We start from the raw sequence: 10041 nt of genomic DNA on the forward strand, positions 1-10041 counted from the left end.
TTCAGGGCTGTGATGCAGGCATCTTTGAAACACTGCCTTTAATTCGAGCCTGGCACTGGGCTGCATCTGCCTGTCCATCTGACAGTGCAGGAGACAGCTCGGCGTAAGCAGCATGCTCAGCGTGGGAGCCTGCGTCCCAGCAAGCCAGACCGTGGGCGTGCAGGGGAGATGGTGGCGTGGAGACGCTCAGATGGCATTGCCTTCCTCTGGCAGCGACACTGTTTTCACACCGAGCTCTTGGGGTGAAGGCCAGCAGCCTGGTGCTTTTCCTTGTGGTGCTCTGGGGCTCGCATGCCACAGGCTGAGTTGCTGCACAACGCGGGGCTGTTGGTGGGAAGTGCTGTGGGAGGCACGGACAGAAAGAGGCATGAATAGAAGGAGGCACTCGATCCACCTCTCTGCAGCATTTGGGTCTTCAGCGTTGGCTGTGCGCGACATTACTTCACAGTCTGTGTGAAACTTTAGCCCTCGGTGCTGTATTCCTCTTGGGAGTCCCTTTTGGCTTTAAGTTCTTCTGTAAACTTTATTAAGTAGCATGAAGGCTTTGCTAAGGATGAGAGGCTGATTCCTGAGGCACTGACTCAGAAGATGGTGGCGGAGCTGCACGCCGTGGATTGAGCATAAAGAGACGCCAGAATTATTCAAACATTTTACCCCTTTTTTTTTCTTTTTTTCTCCCTCTTTTAAAAGAGTAGGCGATGATGTGGTTTTTAAAAGGGAGAGCGCTGTACATCAGTGATCACTTTTACCATTGTAAGGCCAAACCAACAGATAAAGTTATCATTGTGTGAAGAGAAGTCAACATTGCCTTGAATAGGAGCAGGGGTTGGCTCGGTCTGGCACACAGGGGCTGTAGCCTTGTCTCCAGGGACCAGCTGGTCTATGCTTTATTTTTATTTATTTATTTATTCCAAGAACGTGACCTCCCTGTGCCACTTGGTGCCTGCTGAGAGCTTTTCTTCATGCAAAACGTAAACGAGGACTCTTGGTGTTCAGGTGCTCTGTAAATAAAGGTCCCAGGCTGTGGGAGCCGTTCAGTGGAATGGGTTGGACAATTCAGTTGTGATAAAAGGAGAGGAGGGAGATGACAAACTCAGACCTGGAAATATCACTCTGAATTTAGAAATAATTTCCCCCAGGAAGTGGCAGCTATCTCATCAGTCATGTAATGAGCTAATTAGAGCAATGGAGAATACATCTGGGGGAATAATTCTGGCATGGCAGAGAGAAGCTAGACCCAACATGCCACTGCTGTCTGACTTCTAAACACCTCCAGAGGGCTGGGTTGTAAGATCTGAAGTTAGGCGTTCCTGATAGCATACAGAAGGTTGACAAAGATGTTTGGTTTATTTAAGCAAGAAAGGGCTTAGCTTGATTGATTTTTACATGCTGACTTGAGTAGGTGCAAATGCATCCATGGAGTTTCTGTCACAGTGGAACCTGGATATTGACCTCCTAAATGGGTGTTCCTGATTGCCTTTGATTTCTGTAAATGAGGAAACTCGCTTTCCACCAGTGTAAAGCACCGTCTGTTTTCCTTCTGCTGTAGTGAAAGTCCTCACGGAGAGAGAGCCTCGACAGAAGACTCGGTTCAGGACGTCACGGCTGAGCACCACACCAGTGATGATGGTAGGCAGTGCCCAGTAACTCTCTGGTTAGCTGGTGTAACCTGCTTTGGGGGAGGCAGGGAAGGTGGTACCTTGCAGTTAAATCCAAAGTGGAGTTTAAATCGTAACCATCATTTGAAACATCACATGCAGCATTTGATGCCAAAGAGTAAAAATAGGTAAATTCTAAAAATTCCCATTGATCCCACATCCTTTTAAAGTATCTGTTTTTCCAAGGGTACGTCATTGTAGCAGCAGGCCTGGGCACACTCCATGCTGTTTGAGCTCCTCTGTACCTTAGAAGGGTTTTGGAGTTGGAAGACACAAGGGAAGCACAGAGCCAAAGGCTGGATGTGCTTCAGCGTGCTCTCCCACTCCCTTCTGCGTGTGCCAGGCAATTCCCCGTTCAGTAGCTTTGGCAGGGGAGCTGTGAGTGCCCTAAGCTCCTATGGTTCTGCTTCAAGGAAGCAAACAAACCAAAATCAGAACCTGCTTGGCTTGCCTTCCCCTGGGAGGCAGGTTTTAGGGTAGAGAGTTCTGGGGTGTCTGGCTTGATAATTTGTTGGTCTTCCTGGGGAAACTCCCTTCCCGTTTTTGTGGTCTTTTTTAGTAAAAAGGAGTGCCAACCCTGAGAATTCCCTGGTATTTCCTAAGGAGAGGGCGACACCACCCTAGTCTTGGAGTGTCTGTTGTTAATACTTTCCAAAGCTGCTTTCTGCAATGGGGACAGCTGCATGTGAGCCCCATGCAGAGCAGAGGAAAACATTACAGTGAAACAGCAGAGTGCTGAACAACATGGAAGGACAACTGACCAAAACAGGACAAAAGAGATTTTTCTTCTTGCTTTTTGACCATTTGCAATTGTCTTAAAGTTCTGTGTTGGTTCTACTTGGGGTGGTCTCAGCTGTAAAGGTGGGAGGAAGGTGACGTTCCCTTCAAACGAGGTAGTGTCATTTCTGAGCTGGTCTGCGGTAATTTACTCATAGCCGTCATCCTCCTGTGCTGCTTTTTGCTCTCTCTGCTCCAGCAGTCTCCTAACAAACCTTTCCCATGGCATTGCTGTGCTCCTGCTGGCTTAATGGTGTTCACACACCAGTAACAAAGTAAATGCCATTTGAGCACTGCTAGAAATGCTGGAAAATGAGTTCTTCCGCAGCAAGGTCAATCACTGTCACAGCGACTCCTCACCAAGGTTGTTGGGAAAAAACACAAAGAATACAAGAATGAAACATGAGTTTGCTATCTGTGTCGAACAGGGTGTTCTTTCTGAAAAGCTTTAGTTTCTAAAAAATGCACAAAAACATGTCCTTTTCAAGTTTGTACCTAAAGGAGGAGTAATTTCGTGGCTGTAATTAAGGAAACTGGGGCTGCAACTGCTGGGGCTAAAATCTGCAGGCTGAAACACCGCTGGGTGTGCTCTCGTTATTTCTGTCGGGGGGTTTTAGGTCACGTAGGTAGTCAAGAGGACACAGCAATGGGAAAATGAGCAGCCAGAGATTAGAGAGGGACACTGTTTTACAGCCTCTGGAACCGGATCGCGTGGGGCCCCTGTGCAAGGTAAAACTGGGAGGCGTTTTGGATGGAGTTCTGCAACCTCCACGGAATATTCCATAGGAAGCAGTTGGGAGGGAGAGCTTGGCACTGAAGCAGAGGAGAGCGCGGGGCCTCCGTCCCTTCTGCGGGAACAGCGAGGCCTTGTTCCGTGAGGACCCTCCCGTCGTTCTCCTGGGGTTCCGCCGTGTCGCACCTCAGGCTGCGTGTCAGCAGTTCTGACAGTGCCTCGGGTCACTCTCAGGGTTGAGTTTTTTCTCTCTCGTTCAGCTTCTGGTTGAGACCTTTTGTGAGGCTGGGCCTAGTCCTGCCGAGGTGAGGCCTCACCCCAGCAACATCCGCTGGCATGGCGGGGCTGGCAGGCCGCAGAAGGGGGATGCGAGCCCCTTCACAATCTGCAGATGGGTTTTGGACACCAAGGACATGCAGGACTGCTAAACAGAGGGAAATGAACCCAACTTTGGAAGAATTGTTTTATAAAGGCTTTCTTAGCTGCCTTGCTGATTCTGAGTAGAACTGTGGCTGCCAAGAGAAGCAAATATCTTGGTAATTCCTTGGTGGGGTCCAAGGGCTCAAACCCCCTTGTTGGCTTCAGCCCTTGGGACCTGGTGGCCGAGGGGCTCTGCGGAGCTGCTGTGCTCAGCACAGAGTCCGGAGATGGCCACGAGAGGTCAGAAATGCTGAAAGATGAGCATGTCGCATGCTCGTTTCGCTGGATGCATGAGTGGAAAGATTTTTGACTACTGCTTTTGTGCACAGGTTCTCAGACTGGCAGGGTTAATTGTTGGGCTTAGCCTTCCCGGTCTTTATTCTCACAGCTTTCTGCTCTGGGCATGAGCGTAGTAGGAAAAAGCTACTGGAAATTAGAGTCTAAAATCACTTCTCTGGATGAAAGCCAGAGTCCTAAAAGGCAAATTGGAAACATAAGAAACCTGAGTGCCGCGCTCATCTGGAACAATAAACACTTCTTAATGAAACAGACGGAATTTGCAAAACCGCAGCCCCATCGCCTTTGTAAATGGAGGGGGACACCAAAAACCAGCATTATCGTTTTTTTGAATGTTGTGAAGAAGCTGGCTCCAGAGGCAAAGCAAACAAGAGGGAAGCGGAGCCAAAACCAGATAAGCGTGTGCTTTGGGGAGTCTGGAGCAGGGCGGCTATCGCAAGCTGAAAATATGGCCGGGCTTTTTTCCCCCTTGCTGGTGGCTGAGAGCTGATAATGGGATTTGGGTGAGGCTCACCACAGACTTACCTGAAACGTGTGATTTGATAGAATTCAGCATGCCTGGTTTAGTGATGAAGAAGTTCATTACTGGGGGTCAGCCTGGTAGACCCTGTGGCCAACTGCTCTCATCTCGCTTTGTAACTCGAGTTGTTGATCGGGGCTCCTCAGGCAGCGCTCAGATGGATTTACACTATTTAATTTATTTTTTTCTAGCCCAGCTGCTACCTGGGTCAGCATTGGAAGACCTAATTCTTGAGCGAATGCCCTCCCAAGGAATAGTTTTAAAAGCTGTGGCTCGTGTTTGGTTTTCCAGTCCTTTTTGGCTGGCTGTTGCACTGTAGAAGCTTCCCATAATGCTAGTCAAGATCTCAGGACGAAATGGCTTATCTTGCCTTCCCCAGGAAGAGGAACCACGAGTCTGTTCCCCTGAGAAAGAGCTCTGTTTCCATGGCTGTGGTAGAAAGCTCCTTTAAAGTAATTAGCAGCTGAAGTCCACTGGGGCCATGTGGTTGAGCTCATCTCCATTCCCCTGATTCCAGAATAGAATTGGGAGCTGCTAGAATCTATATTTGGACTCATCCAATAGCAGATATTTTTTTAAAGTCTTAAAAATAATCCATGTGAATTTCATATTGATTTTCCTGAGCATATAAATGCCTATATTCTTCCTCTGCATAATGTCAGAGGCCTACAGGGACCCAGATCAGTGCCCGGCTGCAAACACAGTGTGGCTTTAATTCTTCCGTGAGCTTTATCAAGGAGGAGCCATCGGATTTGGAGCACGTGGTGCAGCTCTGAGCACAGCCTAGCTGCACGCAGTGGCAGGCTTGTGGTGGCTGCTCAGGCTGCTGGGTGCCTTCGGTAGCTTCCACAACAGCTTGATGGATAGGGCAGGGGTCCGGTCTCCTGGGTCAGGCAAACCTCACAGGCAGCAGAAACTTCCTTCTGAACAGACACTTAATTTCTGAAGGCAACAATTTCTGAAGCAGCTTGGAATCAGAGGAGGTTTCTCTTCTTAAACGCTGATAACAGATCCTGCTTGCCAGCCCAGGGAGTTTCATTTAGCTGCCCTTAAAAAGGCAGATTTTTGCCTGGGACACGTTACTGCTACCCAGTTTTGATTTATTTATTTTTAATAAGGTGCTAATTTTGTCATTGTCATTTCCATCTTTGTACACTTGAATGGGTGTACACTTGAATGGGTGTACTTGAATGGGTCAGTGGGTTTATGACTTAAAAAATGTGAATGTATCTATCACACACAGGTCAGGTAAATGCTGAAATTGCAACATCCTTAAATATAAATATAAGGATCCCTTAATATAGGGATTCCCCTCTGAATCTTACTGCTCCCACCCTCTGCTACCTAAAGAAGCAACACTTTATTCTACATCCCATGCTCTCTTCATAAACTGTTTTGTGGTAGGTGTAAACTGTTGACTACTTATCTGAGCCCAGGTGTTTAGTGAATTGTTGTTTATTCCCTTCTATCTCCTAGAGTGTGAGCCCATAGAAGCAATAGCGAAGTTCGACTACATTGGCAGGACTGCACGAGAGCTGTCCTTTAAAAAAGGAGCTTCTCTCTTACTCTATCAGCGGGCCTCAGATGACTGGTGGGAGGGACGCCACAATGGAATTGACGGCCTTATTCCTCATCAGTATATCGTCGTTCAAGACACGTATGTTACACTTTAAGTCCATCTGCAAGATGGGCTTGCCTAAAATCAGGTGTGGAATGGAGTATTTGTGTCAAGGTGTTGACACCACATGGGGAGAGTTCGTCCTTCAGCCTTCCCTGCAAGGAGGGGATCCTACTGAAACAAGCAGAGCCCCGCACAGGCGTAGGTGTCCACTTACGTTGGAGGTCTTCAGCTTCAGTGTGACATAAAAACTGATCTGGGGCTGCCAGCCTGCTAAAGCTGCAGAGCTGAGATCTCCTAGTTGCTTAAAGACATCAGGCTCTCTCCTTTGAAAGATGTGTAATGATTCTTAAGAGAAGGACGTTAGCACAGTGCTGTAGTCTTGTATGTATGTTACACACGCAGTGCTGTATTCGAAGTTCGGTGCTGTTGGTCCTGTTTTGGTTGTGATTTCCTTCCCTCCTCCTTCCTAGTGAGGATGGTATCTCTGAAAGATCCAGTCCGAAGTCTGAAATAGAAATAAATTCTGAGCCACCGGAAGAAAAAGTGACTGCTAGAGCTGGTGCCAGTTGCCCAAGTGGGGGTCACGTCGCAGATATTTACCTTGCAAACATCAACAAGTAAGAACAGCCTTGCGTTATTTTACTTAATTGTAAAGATCTTGGTGATGAGTCCAGTAAAATATTTCCTTCCCTGAAAAACGTTAATGAGCTTCCACCATTTTTCTGTGCTTTTGCCTCCTCTAACTCGCTCATGTTTTGCTGTCCTCGTCTCTCTTTCACTGATGTGGCCAGTGCTTATTTAGAATCCCACTGGCTTCTCTTCCCCATCCCCAAGTGCCATCTGTTCCTGTTTTCCCAAATGTGTTCTCTTTTATAAGCTAAAGATACCAAGAAACAGAGGGCAATAGTAGAATAAGTCCTTGTAATCGTGTGTTGCCATTCCTTGTTGTGTTCCTGTGGGTTTGTTATGTCTCGTTTACTCTTAACACGCTTTTTTATGGGGTAGGGGGGACAGCCTTTCAGAAACTAGCACCACATTTTGTGCTAAATGACATACCTCAAGTCCCACCATCTGGCGTTGCCTGTGACATTCTGTTTCTCCAGCACTTCTCACCTTGGGTTACTAACCATATGCTTGCAGTGAAACAGCACGTCTCCCTGTTGCTCCAACTTCACCTGCTCAACGAGAAATTGTTACCTTAGCCAACAGTCAACTTACCAGCTTAATTTCCCAGATTCTTATTAAGAGACTAAATTTCTTGATCATTATTTTAGGTTAGGTTATTCCCCAGTTCTTTGATTATTTAATTTCTATTTAAAAAGCCTCCCCTCTGTATATTGTGCAGTGAAGGTATTCATATGATAGTTACAGTTCTATGGGAGCGGATATTTTTAACCTTCAGTTAGTTTAACAGACTCTAGCAGGTCCAAACCATTAAAGAGGATGTATTTCTGTTAATGCTTTCATGAGCTAATGTCCTACACAGAGCCTGGCCCTTAGTTTATGGGAGTCAGCAGAGCTCTGTTGATATCACTAAAGCTATACTAGCCTGCCTCAGCTTGGGATCTGTGCTTTCTTTGATACTTATTGTATGAGCCATGAAGTATGCCATGCTGTCAGTTATGGAAAGATTTATATAATGAGCAGACCTTTGCAGCTTCACCATCTGCTGATTTTTGGTAGCATTAAATGTAGTGTTTGTAAGAAGCCTGGGTAATGTCCACTCCAGTATTTTTCCCTTTACTAGGGAAACTGATATTTAGCAATAGTAGCATAAGACTCATTTTGTTGTTTTTTCTTTAGGAATGAATCTTCTGACCTATGTGTGAACAGACTTGGGCAAAATTAAATCAGATGGTTTCGCAATGACAGTTGTGCCACCCACTGAATTATTATTTGGATGCCAAAATCCTACTGGAGTTAACACTTTCTTGCAGTTATTCATGGGGCTGGTGCTATATATAAATGGATCCTTCCCTGTATAATGGATGCCAAGCTTCAGACCTATGGCATAAAGTATTCTGCTGCGATGGCCTTTGTATAATTTCAATGGAATCATGTTGTCAGACCTCATGGTGCTGCGGTAGAAACTAAATTGTTTGGACCAGCTTTATCCAATTGACATCTTTTGGTTTGTCTGTAGCCCTGTATCGATAATACCTCATGGTCCTGCTAAAGCAATGCAAAAGAAATCTCTGTTACCACCAGCACATACTGGAAACGATCGTTAACCCCAAACTATGGGGTTCTTTGCTTGCCAATCTCTGAAAATAATAACTTGATGCCTTGGGCCAGGAGCTTAGTAGACTTATACTGTGTCCTCCAGTCAAAAATTGTAGCTCTGCTCTTCAAATGTAATAAAAACACATCATCAAAACCTGTTGATGGCACAGAGGGTTTTTTTTGTTCAAATATAAAAGATTTACTTCATGACCAAGTTAATTACATTCCATCCAAGCTTTCTGTTTTTGGTATGAATGTGCACAGCTGCCAGACTCGTGTTATTAGACGTGTTAAATGGAATGGTTTATAACTTTACTGTTTCACAGTGACTCCTAAGAACCTGGGTGTATTTGTAATCTGGGCATCTTTATGTCTCTTCCCATTGTCCTCTGTGTTGTTTTGGGGGGATATCTTCAAACTGCAGCCCGTTACGTGTTTCTGCTTGTATTGACTTGTTTTGCTTTTGTGACTGAAGGCAAAGAAAGAAACCAGAGTCAGGCAGCATCAGAAGAGCCTTCCGTCAAAGTGACAGCCATGGACTAGGTAGCTCAATGGCAGAACCAGCCTCCCCAGGAGCCATAGCCGGTTCCAGACCCTCATCTCAGCCCATAATGAGCCAAAGTCTTCCCAAGGAGGTTCCAGACAAATGCTCCATCAGTGGCCACGGCAGCCTCAATTCTATCAGCCGACACTCATCTCTGAAGAACAGGATAGACAGCCCGCAGATCCGGAAAACTGTGACAGCAGGGAGGTCAAAGAGCTTCAACAACCACCGGCCCATGGACCCTGAAGTGATTGCACAGGTAAATGGGAGAGCTTTGCCTTCAACACTTTTCTTTTATGGATTTAAAGGATGGTGGTGGATACAACTTAAATGTTACAATGCAAGGTCCAAACTGATTTCCTGTCCCTTCCCTTCTAGCAATGCAATATTAACTTACTGCACTCAAGTTTAATTTTTCAGCCTTGTGTTAGCTGCTGAGACTCCTTTCATGAGTGAAGATAAACAGGCAGGTCCTTGCTCCAGAAAAACTTGGCCCTGGTCATTACTCAGAATTTAATTTCAACAATAAAAATGTCCACTTCAGAAAGTTACACAGATTCCAAAGCTGTCAGCAAAAAATTAAACAATCATAACTTCAAGACATGAGAAAAGTAAAGTATTTAGTGTCAATTTAAAATTCTCCTGTCAGTTGTGCAAACTTGCCTGTGGTTAGACATTGGAAGCATATGTTGTAGTACAGTCAAAATAACAGCAGGCTGCTGAGCTGTACGGTGCTCACAGTGCCATCTTTATATGCTTGCAGGGTCTGGGGTGATTAGAAACCAATTCTGAACATAATACTCTCCTAGATTCCGTTAGCTGTATATTTAGACAAGTGCCTTGAAATGAGGGCAGGCTACCAAGGCATATACAGCTGCACTTCCACATCACAGCTCTGCTTTGGGACTAACTCCACATACTGACCATACAACAAGGAAACAGTCTTCTCAAATTCTTCCTGTGCAGCTTAAAGGGAAAGCTGTGCTTATTATTTTTCTTAGTCTTTGCTAGTTTTAACACAGGCTGCTCTATTACACATCCTTCCCCTCTGGGCAATGCACATCTCTGCACAGAACCTGTTGCGTCCCTGAGTTTGTGACCGTAGGCTGCCACAGCAGCGACTTGTTAACAGAAACACAAGTGGAGTCTTTGCATCTGCACCTCTGTGACTTCACAAGTAGAGCAGAAAACAAGAGTCAGACGTATTTGTAGAAATGACAGCTACTAAAGGGGGGAATTATGTAAATG

At 45.8% G+C, this 10041-nt stretch overlaps 1 protein-coding gene across 4 annotated transcripts in view; it reads left to right on the top strand.

The window, feature by feature from the left end:
* Positions 1-10041, top strand: part of SRGAP2 (SLIT-ROBO Rho GTPase activating protein 2) — a 104556-nt gene that overhangs the window by 86930 nt on the left and 7585 nt on the right. For 2 of the 4 annotated variants that reach the window (XM_035346947.1, XM_035346948.1), the window contains exons 18-21: positions 1550-1629; positions 5882-6062; positions 6497-6643; positions 8725-9052. In XM_035346947.1, the coding sequence (XP_035202838.1) occupies positions 1550-1629; positions 5882-6062; positions 6497-6643; positions 8725-9052 (736 nt within the window). Of the gene's footprint in view, positions 1-1549; positions 1630-5881; positions 6063-6496; positions 6644-7829; positions 8407-8724; positions 9053-10041 lie in introns of those variants that run through there. The other 2 variants (XM_035346949.1, XM_035346952.1) reach the window with 2 other exon arrangements.

The sequence above is a fragment of the Oxyura jamaicensis genome, chromosome 26 (genome assembly GCF_011077185.1).
Source record: "Oxyura jamaicensis isolate SHBP4307 breed ruddy duck chromosome 26, BPBGC_Ojam_1.0, whole genome shotgun sequence".
Taxonomy (NCBI): domain Eukaryota; kingdom Metazoa; phylum Chordata; class Aves; order Anseriformes; family Anatidae; genus Oxyura; species Oxyura jamaicensis.